The sequence below is a fragment of the Chaetodon trifascialis genome, chromosome 20 (genome assembly GCF_039877785.1).
Source record: "Chaetodon trifascialis isolate fChaTrf1 chromosome 20, fChaTrf1.hap1, whole genome shotgun sequence".
In the NCBI taxonomy this organism is placed as follows: Eukaryota; Metazoa; Chordata; class Actinopteri; order Chaetodontiformes; family Chaetodontidae; genus Chaetodon; species Chaetodon trifascialis.
Genome location: NC_092075.1, coordinates 3,458,061 through 3,474,391, shown reverse-complemented (window position 1 = coordinate 3,474,391; position 16,331 = coordinate 3,458,061). Strand labels below are relative to the sequence as shown.

At 46.0% G+C, this 16,331-nt stretch overlaps 1 protein-coding gene across 7 annotated transcripts in view; it reads left to right on the top strand.

Moving 5' to 3' along the window:
- The window catches only part of mast4 (microtubule associated serine/threonine kinase family member 4), a 90,168-nt gene that overhangs the window by 15,720 nt on the left and 58,117 nt on the right, over nt 1-16,331 (top strand). For all 7 annotated transcript variants that reach the window (XM_070988340.1, XM_070988339.1, XM_070988338.1 and 4 more), the window contains exons 2-3: nt 1,443-1,596; nt 6,337-6,470. In XM_070988340.1, coding sequence (XP_070844441.1) covers nt 1,443-1,596; nt 6,337-6,470 — 288 coding nt within the window. The remainder of the gene's footprint in view (nt 1-1,442; nt 1,597-6,336; nt 6,471-16,331) is intronic.

Genomic DNA, 16,331 nt, shown 5'->3' with positions numbered 1-16,331 from the left:
CTGCTGGGATCATGAATCACCTTACAGAGAAGCAGAGGGTATTTCCTTCCACAGAAAGCTCTGAGCCATGTGTGTCTTTGTATTGTCAGGGAGGGCCCCTTCCTCACCACCGGGCATTGTTATGTGGCCCGAGCTTCTTGCAGGGTCATTATCTCCAGAGAATAGTCTGGGGCAACCTGCCGCACGCTGAAATGTATGTTCGTATGTTCTGTTGACTCTGTTTTAGTATTCTGAGGCCCTCTGTGGGAGTTTGGGATGCTGGCCTGTTGCTCGTCCTCATTGAAAAGCCAGAACAGACGAGGGTGTGGCAGCCTTCTTGGATTGAGAGACCGGTTCATAAACTGCAGTCTGCGCTCAGCTGTGAGCTGAACATTATGTGGAGAACACCCTGGGAACCCCCTCCCAGATCATTGGGAGGTTTAGAGATTTGCAGCCTTGCTTCTCAAAGTTCTGCACATCAAGAACTGACTTCAGATAGACGTCTAATTTCTTCTCTCCTTCAGAAAGTGTTTGCATTGATTGCCTCGCTGTCACAGTTTGACTGCTTTTCCACACGGCGAGGTGAAGTTATCTACCTTGACGTTGTGTTTGGGGGTGTGCTAGTCACAAACCACAGTCACCTGCAGCCCTTTTCAGCGTTGTTTCTGTTTGTTCTGTTCCTCCCTGGCTAAATATGGCAGAACATATCCGTATCCAGCTGATTTGGCCGGAAGAAAAGCAGAACTAATGAAGCTCCACCATTGCATTTCCTGTAACTTCATAATAAACATATCCTGCTCAGTGTTTCCTCTAGTGAATTATTAATATTAATGATAATGAGTTGGCCATGAGCATCAACAGAGAATACACTGCAAATGTTATTTAAGCCCTAAAATCTGTCTATCTTTGCATAAACTGGTTAAATCTTGCTTTTTTTTTCTTGTTCTCTGGTGACTTTATCCCATCCTCTGCCCTGTTTGTGACAGGAAAATGCTGTTGGTACAGAATAATTAGCAACAACAAAATGGCATTTATTTTTTGTGCATTTGTTTGCCTCTGTTGGACACAGTGAGGTCATGAGGAAGACAGGGAATGAGGGCAGAGAGAGGGGCATGACATGCAACAGGATTCATCATCTGGAGTCAGTTTAATCAATTAATTAACTGCCCTGTATAGACTGTACCACTAACCATGTCCCCTTTTTTGACTTCCAAGTCCCTCAAAGATCTAGAAAGAAGCTTCTGTCATGTGTCTGCTCAGTCTTCCTCTCAGTTGTGTCATAGCTCAGTGGAACTTGGCATATTGGTCAGCAGGACGCCCAAAACAAACACAAAAACAAAACAAGAGAGAGCGAAGTATTTTGGGAATGTGGATCTGGTCCCTTATATGGTTAAAACAATAACCTTGAGTGAAACTGAACGCATTTTTTGAACCAGCTGATTGTTTTCTGTCTTCTCCTCCAGCTGGACAACATCCTCTACCCTCCCTCCACGTCCCTCAGGAAGTCCAGTAACCCCGAGCTGACTCATGGCTTAAGTCCCGCTCTCAAATTCAGGCGACACCTCAGCGACGATGGGAAACACGTTCGAAGGAGGAGCCTAGGGGGGGGTCTCACAGGTAAGCCACGTGTGGCCGTCCTATGCAATTGTACATCCTAACACTGATTACTGTAGGCGGCCGTGCATTAATATAATATCCAGTTACCAAACAGATCCCTCATCAGATCACTTGATCATCCTCCTCTTCCTCCTGGGACTCGCTCACCTTCACATGTTTCCACTGCTAGAAGATTTATTTGTGTGGTCAGAGGGAGAAAAATGGTTTATGTTAATCTCTATCACATTAACAGCCACAAACCAATGACCATCTATCACTTGTAGACTGCGTGCATGCTTCTTAATGGGGAATTAACACCCCTTAATAGCTCTGAAGAGTAATCTAGCCGTGGAGGTAGTTTTCTTTGCTCTTTTGAGAGATCACAGACTTGTGCCTCTTCTAATGGAGGGATTTTTGGTTTCATTTGTGGAGTTCAAAGGGAAGAATTTGTGGAAAAATGTATTTCCAGATGCTGCCTGGACTAATGAGGATAATCCACAGGCCTTGCAGTTTCCAGTGTTTCTCACCTTTGTGGGGAAATAGCTCCTCAAAGATGCGCTTTGAAGCTGAAACTCCACTTCAAATCAATGACTGTTCTCAGTTTCAGCACGGAGCGATCAGCACTCGCCATCTGTCCCTTAAAGCTGCCTCTGAGAGCAGGATTTCTCAACGAATGCAGCAATGATGGAGTCACACTTGGCAAAAACACCACTCATAAGTGCATCAGAGATAAGGTTGATGGGATTGGATCATCGTCCGCGAACGGCCGAGATGTGACCCCAGCGGCACCGAGCTGGACGCCCTCCAGACCTGTAAACCGCCACAGGATCAGATTTTTTCCAGCCCACGCTCGCTGTTGACGTAAAGGCCCCGAGGACATATTTTCTCCATCAGCTTCTCGCTGTGAACGACGGGAACACGCAGCTTCCTGCCAAAGTTTGGATTATTTCACAGCAGAGACTTCTCATCCTCTCATGCTGCTTTAGAGGGGGCGGGGCACAGATGGACAAAAGGTGATGTCATGTCACTCAGAGCGCCAATCAGGATGCAGCAGTATTTGAATCAGCAGCTGCGGTTGTGATGCAGTTAAACTCAGAATCAGAACAGTTTATTGATCCCTGAGGGGACGCTGGGTCTGTTGCTTCCACTGAACAAGTAGGTCTATGTAGGTAAGATAAGATAAGACTTGATTTATCCGATGCTGAGGAAATTCACTTGTTATAGCAGCAGAATAAAAATAAAAAGGAGGTACAGGAGCAGAAAAAACAATGATGCTGGAGTGAAAGACAATACCTCTTCTTATACAATAATGCGTGAAGTCAGCACAGAGCGATCCTCCTGGAATTGTAAAATTCATTGTGTGGAGTTGTTTTGCAGGTAGGGAGTAAATCCTGCAGCGTAGGCTTGAATACAAACCCGAGCAGATTTAGTATTTCTAGTAGAATTACTCTATGGCGCACATGCGTGCAGTTACATCCAATTTATATCCAGTTTGTAGTAATAAGGGATCTGTAACGGTTTGGAAGAGCTTTGCTGATTTGAAGTATGCAGCCTCACCGTGCCTCCGGACAGAGGAGTGGGTGTCTGGCTCACATGAGCGCAGATAAATTCCTCTTTCTGGCTCTGCGGCTGTGGCTGCAGCCTTGTTTGCTTCCATTCAGAGAGCTGCAAGACCTCAGGCTGGTTGTCTGTTTTATGGCTGTGAACAGCTTATTTTTCAGTTATACGTGCAGCCTCGCTCATGAAGACGTTGAGTCAATGAAAGATGGTGTTCAATAGGTGCAGCTGTGAAAGAGTGCATTACAGGTTACATGTCACAAGTCAACTACCATTGGCTTTGTTTCTAATTTGAGGTTAGATCTAATAGAGATTTCTTCCTTGTATTGATTTTAACACAATTTACTTTGTTGTTACAGCATGTTTGCACAGTACCTGAGGGTAAATACTGTTTTTTTTAAAGGTTATGCTTTAATGTTCTGAATGACAGACAGTTGAAAGTTATCAGATGAATATCCTTTAGCGTTAGCATGACTACATTCACTCATGTGCCAGGAGAGTAAGACACAGCCCCAGACTTTTGATGAATGCTGTGGTTGGACATTGATACTATTCCTTATGTTGGCATATAAACAAACTGTGTCCGAGTGTTCGTGTTTTAATCCCTCTGATCAATGAGGAGTTGTTTTTCTCTGACAATGGGACACAACCCTCAGTTAGCAGAACTCACCTGCAAAGGGAGGCCCTTGTTTTTAAGCCTCTGATGCATCTGACAGGATGAGCGAGTGTCGACCTCGGCGGAGATATTTTTAGGTAAAATGTCCAACTTTACGAAACCCGCCTGAACAGTGACAGCGTGTGCAGATAGTTTTGATTTGTCTGTTTATCTGTCACTTCATGAATCACGCAGGAGATGTGTGTTAGTCCTGTTTTCGTGATCGCCGCCCGCCCGTACCAAAAGTGTTGACTAATGCCTGCAGACAGATTTCCTTTATGCCGGGACGTGATGATTCTGGTGAGGAAAGCGTTTGCCGGTAAGGAAGGAAGGTCTTCAGTTTTCCCTCCTCATCCTGTTTGGTCTCTTTCAGCTCTCTGGACTTTACTACACCAACGCACTGATAAAGCACTTTGGTCCAGCCTCATAATTGTGTCTGTTTTCAGTGTTTTCGATTTCTTTTGCAGAAGAATTTATTGCACAGAGGTCTGAAACCACGATCCAGCAGGAATGTGCAGTGAACATAAAGGCAAGATTAGTACAGTAAATGGGATAGAAATGCACTTTTTACAGAGTTCATTTGATCAGCTGGCACGTTTACATGATGGAGCCAAGTGAACGTGTTAATTAATGTGCTTTGTCCTTTGATAATTGTTTAGTGAATTTAATTACAGACCTTCAATAGAAATGGCAAAGCTTCAGTCTGTTCATTTGAAATACTTTTCATGTTTTTGGTCAAGAGTCGACAGCTGATCGTCCCTAAACACTTCTTAAAGTCTGATGTCGTGCCCTCGGATGGCGCCCTCCTTCATCTGGAGGTGGGATTGAGAGCGTCAGACGTCAGACAGGACGACAAACAAGAAATCAGTTAAAGAATGAAATGAAAGGAAAGGAAATGGCAGTTCAGTTTGATTATCAGGCCGGAGCTGCACGCTGGGGGAAGTGAAAAGAAAACACATTCTTCAATGGAAGCAGGATGCGCTCAGCACGGCCCAATCGATACGACTCATGGCAGCAAGTTAAACCAGCCTGTCTGCTTATGGTTTCTATTAATGACCCCAAAGATGATAAATCATCAATCAACTGCTCACAGCTGAACGAGGGTGCGCTAAAAAACTCCAAATACGGACGCATGTTTAAAATATGCAAAGTCCAAAATGGCTTTGTTGTTAAAAAATGCGCTTTCGTTAGGCGCAGCTCTTAATTGGCTTGCGTGCTTCTGAAGCAGCTGTGGTGTTTTTAGCAGGATGGTGAATTCATAAGAGCATGACACGCGTGATGAGAAGCTTTAGGCCATAAGAACCTGAGATATCTGAGTGCAGTCCACTTATCCTCGCTCCCCTCACTGTGCCAAGATTAATCCTCCCCTCCGCCCGACTCCTCAAGTGTTTACTTGAAGAGGAAATGGAAATATACACATGTGGACAAAAGATGACAACACCTCTAAGAATTATTTTCAATCCACGGAGCGCCGGCGGTGCAGCGAGGTCCGCTCATGCCAAGGCTGCTTACGTTATGTTTTGATCTTTGTAGGATTAAAGGAGGCAGATGGAAGTGGACGAGTGGTACAAAGCAGCGGTTAGTGCCATCTAGCTGCCAGCCCCGGAAGCTGAATGTGCAGATTCTCAGTTGAACACAGAGTTTTCTTCCACAAAGCTCCTGCTGCTGTTCCATTAGTCACCTTCGTCAGGCTTTGTGGCGTGCTGGCGCTTATGCAACGTCGAGATCGTCAGTGATCTCTTAATGGGCTTTCTCACCTTCTGGTCTAATTTAACCCTTTGACTTCCCGCCTGGCTGCACAGGCTCAGGGGCTTCAGCTTTACTCTGCTAACAAGAGCAGACAGCTGGGATTATCTTACAGTGCTGGTGTGTTACTCAACCTGTGTGTGTCCCCATTTCCTCCCTCTGATTATGAGTCAGGGGTCAGCAGCGCGACAAAGCTTGTCGCACTGCTTGTCAAAGTTTCATTCATCCTGTATTCATTCAAAATCCTACTAAATTAAAAGTGCAGAAGCAGCATTTTACAGGTGGAGCAAGTTTGAACTACAACCCCGATTCTAAAAACGTTGATTGACTGATTTTTGTAAATATCTGCTTATTCTAAATCTGATGCAGCAACACGTTTCACAGACTGGGAAAGATGTGGAAAGATCCAAAAACACCTGTTTGGATCATTCCACAGGTAAACAGGCTCACTGGTAACAGGTGATTGGGTATGAAAGGGGCATCCTGGGAAGGCTCAGTCGTTCACAGCGAGGATGGAGCGAGGTTCACCACTTTGTGAACACATGATTGGATGAAGGATCTTACCACGTGGGCTCAGGAACTCTTCAGAAAACTGTTGGTTTAGTCCAGTGATTCATGAGCTCGGGGTCGTGCGAGAAAAATCTGAGGGGTCGTGAGATGATTGATGGGAGAGAAAAAGAAAAACATGAAGTTCTGCTGCACAAATTGGATCCGCTTTACCTCGAGAAGTTATTTAAATCAGCTCACAGCTGTAATTTAAGCCGGGAAATGACTCTTTAACCGAACCTTTTGCTGCTCTGCAGGAAAGTACCTCCTGCTGCCCGCCGCCCCCCAACAGACGCCGACAGCATGGCAGCCGTCATCCGAGATCTCTAACCTGGTCCGGATGTGTTCCCTGAACCTCGGAAAGTCGGACCCCTCCCTCACCTCCAGCCTGGTGAGTACTGCTGAGATGATGAGCCCATCATGTGTCACATGCTCAGGGGCACAGAGGCACGGGTGGATGCACCTGATTTTCAAAATAAAACTTCTTTCAGACTCGGATGATCAATAAAATATTTTTGTTCAGCCTCTCTGTGCGGCCCAGCACCAATGCTTGGTGGTTGGGGACCGCTGCTCTAAGCCTTAGAGCACCAATCAGGTGAAATTGGATAATCTTCCACGGCACGCCTGATGATTTCTCACTGCACACTTATGTGCCGCGGCACAGTGGTTGGGGAAACACTGAACTAGAGGTTGTGCAACAGGAAGTGACTCAAAAGTCCTGCAAACCTGAAATCTCATACCCGCATCTGTGCACTTCTGAGGTGTTTTGCAACTATATCAGTGATTAATTGTAGGAAGCTTCTATTGTTTACATTTTGTTTTGTTTATAGAGAATTTTCTGATGCCCTTAGGTCCAAACCATATTCCTGCAAACAGTGTGTTTCGTTCCTGGCTCTTATCTGTCACTGCTGCAGGTTTATAACGCTGTTGGAAAGCTACTTTACAAATGCACACAAAGAAAGATGCCGTTTAAGATGCCTGTTTGCAGGAGTGCATGCGTTTTAAAGCTAAATACTCACAATAAGAACACACACAATGGAGGAAAAAATGAATAAAACACATTCAAAGAGGTCCGGGTGCATCCCCAGTTTGATCCGAATGAAGTCACGCACACAGAGGTGACCTTCAGATGACGCTGACAGATACCTCTGATTGTATCTCACCGCTGAGACGAGATCAGCGCACAGCCCGTCAGAGGCTAATCCAATGCCGCTAAGCTATGAGTCATTCCCAGTGTGCGCTCCCTATCAGTTAGAGAAAAGGTTAATGTAATAAAAGGCCTTTGTGTGTGCGTAAATCTGAGGGGGTCGCCCCAGAATGGAGGTGTAGCCTGAACTGGAGGAGGTCTACCTCCTTCTCAGGTGACGTCATGTTTACTCTAATAACATAACACCACTGACACAATATCTGATCCTCTGAGAGTTTGATGCTTTGTTAGCTTGAAATACACAATCTTCATGGTTAGAATAGCAACTGAAGGCATCTCAGAGGTTCTTAATGATTTCATCTGTGGTTCAAGTGCAAAATATCTGAACTTATTTCGTACACTGGGGGGCGCTGGTGCATTTTCAGTATACAGAGGTAAAACATTTGTATCCTTCTGCTGTTAAAAGCCCCAAATGAATCCCTCTGGTCATCGTGCCCCGCAAAGTGAATGAAAACACGATTTCCTGTAACATAATGGTCCTCCAGTCGATGTGCCGATGACCTGAAGGAGTCTTTAACGTCTCTGACTTTGCCAGGATATTTGTGTTTTAGAGTAATGCTCCCCTCATCCCTGTAGGCTTTTGTTTGCTTGCCAGACATCACGTGAAGGTCAGAGCATGAGATCAGCAGCACTGCAGCTGGTATCCCGCTCAAGGGCACTTCAGCAGCAGAGATGAAGGGTCTCTCACCACATGCAGCTCCTCCACCTACTCTGACTTGACACTATTGCGAGGATCTACTAAGACTTTTCCTGCGTCACACTGAACATCAGGAGTGTGTGATAGAAGCCCTGAATCAGTTAATGGACTCGGCTGTAAGGTCAGGGGGACCTGCGAGGCTGCGGCACACTCCTCATCAGACCCCATTCAGCAAATGGGACTGCAGACAGACGGTTTGAAATTGGGCTTATTGCCGGGCGCTCCGTTAGCTCGCCTGCTGTGTGAACCTCGCAGCGGGCCATGTTCGATTCCAGCCTGAGGCGGTTTGCTGCATGTCATCCCGTCCCTCCTCTGCCTCCTCTCTCACTATCCAAAGCAGAAATACCAAAAAATATCATCTTACTAGATAAATTACAAATGTACCACGTGCATAACTTAGTTCAGCAAGAAAATCCCTTTGAAAGGACGATCATTCAACAGATGGAGCAGCCTCTCAAAACTTGAAATGAACTAATTCCTTCAATTTATGCGCAGATTCTGTTCAACGCCATTGCTGAAATTAAATGGTGCTGTCACTTTTAATGATTAATGGATGCTTTCAAGGCTAAAAATGAACAGTTTAGATAAGAATGAGTGTCCTCAGGTGACAGGACTGGTTGAAACTAATGCTTTGTCCTTTTAAAACCTTCCCTGCACTCATTTGAATGCATCCAGCGTCCGGTCAGGATCGTCTTTATGTTGTGCACAGTTCAGATGTCGTCCCATCCTTATTCTTATTCTTAACGCTGTTTGCATGCCCTCTGTGACTCAGCGGCTGGCACCATGGGAAAATTAGACGCTGGTGACCGCCGCTCAGATATTGTCATGTGTAGACACAAGCTGAATGGCTGATGCGTTGCTTCATGTGAGCGGCATGTTTGAGACACCGCAGGGCTTCGTCTCCATCGTGCCTCCAGAGCGAGCTGAGAAAAGATGGCGGATTGGTTGACCTTGAGAGAGGAGAGAAAGAGACAAACACCTCAGGTAGACGGCGTTGGTCTTCTTGTCTCTTTTTTTTTTGGAGTGATCCAAACATCTTCAGTGCATTTGAAGCTAGCAGAGATGATGCTCGTCAGTCACACGGGAGGCAGAGTGGCATTTGTCATGATGATGGTTGTAGGACTGGGAAGTGCAAGTCCCCGGCCTTAGTGACAGTGAATAATGGCTGCCAACGTGACACACTGCGAGGCTGCATCCAGCGTGCCGAGCATGCGATTGTCGTCATTTCTAACTGCGGTCAGATAAGTTCATGAAGAGATTTAATTGGCTGTTGGGTTTGGTTACATGCAGTTTGAAATGGTTCAGGTTCAGACTGTATTTTTACGAGAAAGCCTAGAAAAGCGGTAAAAATATTCATTTCAAGGACTTCTGGGAAACTGTGGTGCTTATTTTGAGATTTTTGTTCTTCATTATGTAAAAGGGCATAATTCACTTGATATTGCTTCACAGTTCTCCAGAGTCACCGAAGAAGCCAAAGTGCTTCTGTGGTTCAGATCTCTGCAGATGCTTCTGTTCCTCAGTCAGACGACCTTTATTCAACACCTGAATGAGACCCCACCATCAGTGTAGACGCTGCTTTGTTATGAGTTGATGAATCTTCTCCAGATGCATGAGAATGTGTTTGTTTGGTACACACCTGAGCGAAAATCACTTTCTGTGTTTTCCTAAACAATTTAGCATCCCTAAGGCAACCCTAAATTTCACCGGCCGCCTCCCAGAAGCGTATGTCAGCTCGGTTTTTGACAGACGACGCGTCAACCTGCCCGACAGGAGGTCAGACTCGGGAGTGGTGCAGTGAATCACAGCCACGGTGCCTAAACACACAAATGTGAACGATTCCATTTTGCAGAAGTTAAAATATGAACAAACCGTTTACAGGAAATTAAGTTGAACTCCGCTGACCTGCTGCAGCCTCTCCTGAACTCAAACCCTCCACCTGGTCCTCGCTGCTGAGACGATCGTCAGGAGGCTTTGCATCTTCGTCCCAACAGACGGCTTCTTGTGCTGGTTGTAATTTTGTTCTGGAGGCTGAACCCCCCTGCTGCCGCGCTGGAGACCGGAATTACCACTTCAACCAGAGCTCTGGGTGTCTCCCAAGCAGGATTTCCCAATCCTGCAGGCGTTCGCTCCACCGGGAGGACGTCCTGCAGCGTGCTCTCCTTCTGCACCCGAAACATGGCTGCAAGCTTAAGAAACTCATCTGCGGTGCCTTTTTATAGCTTTACTCTGTAGCATATAGCCCACCAAGCTAAACTAATGTGCACAGTTGCCACCAACTGGACATGGGGTCTACAGAAGGTGGTCTACATGTGGGTATTGATAGTGCTGTGTAAATGTTCTGATCTATCACTGCTCTTTACTTTTAGTAGTTACATACATATAAATACTATAACAGTGTAGTACACAGTCAGTAGGATTGGTTCTTTATTTACCCCCTCGTGTCCTACTTGTCTGCACCTTCGTTGCAGGTTTAAGCCTCGTTTGGTTCTGTCAGCCATGCTTTGGCCCCCCTTTGCCTCACAGTGCTCCTGTTATTGCTTTTTCCCCTCCTTTGTGCTCTCCCATCATGCCCCTGGGTGTGCATGGCTCTTTGACAAGCATGGCACATCTCTCTTGACTGTGATGCTCTTTGGCAGAAAATCAATACTTCACCTCTGGTGCGATATGGAGATAAGACCGTCATAATCCCGATGTTGTGCCTTTGTGGACTCTCGTTCTCCCTCATAATTGTAGTCAGCGATGTCCTTTGCTGATATCAGTTTGCTGCTGCGAAGGAATGAACCACAGTTTACGTGGACAAGCTGGAGGTGTCGTGGTGTCCGTAAAGTTTTTAATAAATATCATTGATTTTTCAGTCAGCGCTCAACAGGCTGTCGTCTTCTTTAATATCAGCCCACGTCTAATATGAAAACTGCACTAAAAACACAAGAGTGGAAAATATATTACTCAGAAGTCTGTGGCCTGTGTGTGTGTGTGTGTGTGTGTGTGTGTGTGTGTGTGTGTGTGTGTGTGTGTGTGTACAATATATATTGCACTGTTGCACATACATTTTAATTACTTAATCAGCAAACTCTCCAAGGCTTACGAAGTGGAAAAGAAGAATTAATCTTACCTGCCTCCTGCTTAAACAGCTCAGGTGTTGCTGTGATTGTAAACCCGTTAAACACACACACACACAAACACACACATGCGTGCACACACAATGCACAAAGCTACAAATAAATTCATAACCAAGCTGTGAGAGATTGTGTCTTTCAGCAGTAATACTACCTTTACTGCATGAAAAGGTTCACGAGGTGCTTTGATCTCCGTTTTTGTTTTCAGTGTCCCTGTTATGTCGCACAGAGCAGCTCTGGAAATGTACAATATATTTGCAGCACACGTCCCAAAATTACAAACCATGCGGCGTGGTACAGTAAACATATGGGCGGGATATAAATGAAACTGTCACTCTGGATAAAGTAGTTGCAGTTGAGACGTTCACCCGCTGTCATCCGCTCTGTTTGAGACGCAATTTTCTCTGTTCTGAGATTCAAACGTGTCGCTGTTTTCATGCACAGTGTGACTTTGCGTCTCTTTGAAACTGAGGAAAATGAATTGAGAAGAAAGCCCGCTGGATTTTCCGAGCGGACCCGAGCCGACATCGTTTTCATCTTGTGATTGCGTACGTTGGCGAGGCTGTTCCAATTTATTCAAGATGGAAAAAGCAGAGAGGAATTGAGAGTGATGCTTTGCGGCCGTTGGCTCTTCTTGGTTGCCATCTTTGAGCTTCTTGTCGAGGTTAAAGACTCGCCTCGTGTGTTGGCTCGACAGGGTTTTATCATGGCTGGGTATTCTAGCTCCTTTGGCTTTGGACAGATGGATTCTTTGCTCTGCTTTGTATGGAGGAAATTGACTCTTTCTTTGCTCGGCGCTCTCTTCACAGGACAGTGTCCCTCCTCTGCTCGCCTTACATCTGCGGGTTGCCTCCCGGCCTGATAAGCCCAGGCAGAGCAGAGGCTGCGGGTCACTCGATCAGCACTCTCTGCATGCTTTCAGTGCCAGCCTCTCCCTTTTTTTTCTCCAAAGGCAGAGGAAACAACCTCAGCTGCCCACCTGCCAGGAGGAAATGAGTCACAGACAACCCCTGGACTTTTCCCAGAGGCTATTCTGTGGCTGTGCTCCAAGGCTACTGGCACAAACAGGCTGCCCTCATAACTGCCTGAGACCTGGCTCGAAGCGGCTTTAGTCTGTGTCATCTCTTTCAAAAAGCTGCCTGTCAGTAATTTAACACAGTGTGACTGAGGTACAAATAACTGCATTATTTTTATGTGCGCTTGATGTTGTTTGCTGTTTAAAATGTCAGAAAATAGTGAAAAACAATCTTTGCAATTGCATCATAGCTTCTGAAATGGCTTTTTTTGTCCAGCCAGTGATGCAAAACATCATTTATAATGATATAAAGCAGAGAAACGCAGCGTAGCTTAAGCTAACTTTTGCCATGCTAGCAGCTACACGGACGGCGTAGCTGATCTGTCGTCTGTCCAGTCTGACATATCTCAACAACCGTGGGATGTATTGTCATAAAATCTTGTGCAGACGTTCATGGTGCCCAGATGATGTATCCTGATTACTTTGGTCATCTCATGACTGCACGTCTTTGCCGGCAGGTCAAAGTTTTAGCTTCTGTGAAATATTTCAACATCTGCTGAAAGGATTGTTTCATGGACACCAGGCATGAATCCTAATGATTTCACCTCGAATGTGAACATGCTAACATGCTAAATTATGGTAAACATTATACCTGATTGTGAGCATGTTAGCATGCTAATGTTAGCAGCTCAAAGTGCTGTGCGGCTGCAGGCTCTCCTTGATAAATGACTTACACAATTAATAAAGTTGTTGCCGATTAAATTTGAGTTCAATCATTAATTGTTTCAGCGCCAGTATAGCGTCCCCAGTTTAGGCCGCAGAGCTCGTTACGGCCGCTGTGTGCAACAGAGAAATTGGGACTTCCTGTATTGACGAAGACAAATGAGCCCTCCTCTGTGTTGTAGCCTCTCATCTTCATTGTTAGTCCAATGTGGAATTTTCTTAATTGTTCCTTGGAGCAGAGCGAGCAGTGAGTGGAGACCAGTCAGCTGAGCAGGATTCTTTAATTCCCTTAAGGTAATCCTGAGGGCATTGTTCAAGCTGAAAAAGTTGACTACTGTAATCCTCGTCCTCTGAGGTTTTAAGAGGTTTATTCAAAAACAGGCTGATTACCCGAGCTCAGACCTGGGTTTTCTTCTCCCGACTTTGTTATCAGCACAGCAGCACAAATGACTGTCGCCCCGGCCGCTGCAGCACTCAATCAGCTTTGTTGCACAGGCTTCAAAATGGGAAAAGTTGATGCAGTGGTCACCTGTCTGGCAGCCTCGCGCACCTCCTCCACCGGCTGTAGTAGAGAGTAGCTGTCATTCTGGGCCATACTCTCTAAGAGAAATCATTTGAGCTTGGCTGGAGATGAGGAGAATGGAAGGGGCCCACTTAATATTCACAGAGCAGCAGCACAGTGAATGGAAATGAGTAAGACAGGGTGAAAAAAGAGAAAGGGAGGGGGCGCAAAGAAAAACACCGACTGAAACAGAATGCGAAATTGCAGGATAGAATTGGCAGCACGGCGTTGGAAACAACTTATTTCCCAAATGCTAATGATTCAGGAGGGTGTGGGGACATCGAGTTTGCGAGTGTGAAGATCTGTGGTCACTTGCCGAGCGCCTCAAAACTCATCTCAGAGCTGGAGGGGCGCAGGAGACGCTTGGAAATGGACACAGGAGACGCACTTGTGCACATAACAGGCTGTGTGGCTGATTTCAGCGTGATAATGATTCATTGTCCGCTTGTTTGGGATGAAAGAAGCGTCTCCTCTCTGCAGTTTGTGTGACGTTTTCACAGCTGGTCTCATTTTTTCTTAAAGTGGCTTTTATTTTTATGATTTTCTGCCTGCGTTTAGCGTGAGCCGTGACATCTCCCTCATCGGTCTAAGGTCGGCTCGCCTGCCCGCCGCAGACAGGATGCCAGATTCATTGTTGAGGTTGGAGCAGAACAATACTGGGAAGGATATCCTCTCATTTTCATGGTCACCTAGGGTGCCCAAAAAGCGTGGCTGCTCGGAGAAATGAGTCTTGGGGCTCCCACTTGTCCCCCACCTACTCACCCCCACCCACCGCTACGCTAAATTAGAACTGCCTATCCTCTCCTCTTCTCCCTCCCTCGCTCCATCCCTCCTTCACTCCTGAAGTTACAGAGGAGAGGAGCAAGAGGAGGCGTCAGCTGACTGCCCCCCTCCAATCAGATAAGTTCTGATGGAAGTGTTTAGCAGCTGCTAAGATCAGATTTAGCCCGAGGGAGGGAGGGAGGGAGCGGGAGGCTGGAGCCAGGCAGTGCAGCGTGGCTTCGCACCGGTAGGGAGGCATGGTAAGCCGGGGCTGCGTACCATGGATGAGTCCAGCATTCTGAGGAGACGAGGGCTACAGGTAGGCAGGCGGCCGTGCGTGGGCTTGAGCTGCAGGGTGACTTTGTGCTGTTTGTGCTCGTAGCTTGTGAGGCTCCTGTCGTGCTCTTTTAGCAGAGCACAGTCAGGACTTTGAGACCTTTTTGTGCAAACACTTGGCAGCACCGAGCGGGCACCAGCTTGGCTCCGCCGCTGCTCGCGTCCTGCATGTGAGAGAATCTCCTTTCAGAACTGTGAAGACATTTTTCAGCGGACGCACCGGAGAGGACAATTAGGATTGACTGAAAACAGGCTGCAAGTGTTTCAGTCTGCACGACTTTGTGTCCTCAGACAGAGATGATAATAGGAGACATAGTCTTCACAGCGTCACTTTTCAAACAGCCTCACGTTTCAGTCGTGTCGGCTGCCGGCAGGAGGAATGAGAGATGTGCGCTCGTGGAGCTGGATTGATTACGTTGTGTGAAGGGTTTCATGTCCTCTATTGACTTTTTATGATAATGGGGTTCAAGTTGAGGCTTTCGCTCCTCTGTCAAATATCCTAATTGAATTGTAAGCAGAGTTTGGGACAGCAGTCCCAGCAAACGATGCACTTAATCAAATTGTTGCTGCCGTCCCTCTGCCGTACCATGAAGTATAAGCGCAGGTGGAAAGTGAGGACAGCGTGTTCTGAAATCTGGAATAACTCGTATTTTACACCACATGTCATTTTTAATTCAGGACCGCTCGGACATTTATCGTTTCCTCCTGCCGAGCTGACAAACTCTGCAGCGGCTCTTACAGTAAAGAGCAAATTGGACTTGCTTTATAATTTCCTCTAGTTTGGGGCCACTTACAGAATAATTGATTAAAAAGAAGGCTGTTTTAAATTAGCTCAAAGTGCTGCTTGTGTTTTGGTTCAGAGGCTCGCTGTGATCCCTCCTATGTGCCATTTGTTTGGATTAGGCTGCACTCTGGCTGATGAATGAAACCAATAAAACTGCTTTTATGCGCCAACATTCTTTTCTTAACAAACAAAGGTGAGTTTTGCTTGTTTGAGAACAGATTTTCTCTTCTATAATTTTTTAATCGTTTCGCTGTCGAGGAATTTCTTTTTTTAGAGTGAAGCCGGCAGCGCTTGACTTTCATGTTCACAAATTTGGTGTCCATGTGTTCCTCTGCGATTATGAATCTGAAAATGAGACAGCCGAAATGCTGATTTATGCAGCTTTTTGATGGAGAAAGCAATAACATTTTTTTCTAATTGGGTTTATCAAACGCTTCCAAACAGTAATTTTGTGCACAGTTGCCCTAATCTCTCCACTCCCTTGTTGGACACCACCTCCTCCCATGCTCCCGTTCTCCCACACAAGACTTCTTTATGTGCCCTATCACGCATCGGCTCCACCAAACACAGCGGTCGCTCCCGCGCCTCCAACTTTCACATTCAGAAAGAAACACGGAAGTTAGTTTGTCAGGCAGATGAATAAAGCTGGTTGAGCTCCACCGTTTCCCATTCACTCCCAGCCAGGAAGGGGTGACATCATTCCTTCAGACCTCCTTAATGTTGAGTGGATTAAGAACCGGACTGTTGACGGCACAGAGGAAAAGTGTTGATGTGGCTTTTCAACATTACAGTAGTCTGTAGGTACCTTGTTTCCCTTTAGTCATCGTGATATAGAACTAATAAAAGGCTAAATGTGGCCAGAGGAGCAACATCTGACTGTATATGATCAGTTATTTAACCACTCGGTCTCACTCATGCCTGATGGTCTGAGAAGGAGTTCAGTTCATTAACAGTTAATCAGAAATGGGTTCAACTGAAGTCATATTTAAAGACCTGACTGTTTATTTATTAATCTGTAAAAGCAATAGTTTGACATTTTGGGAAATGTCC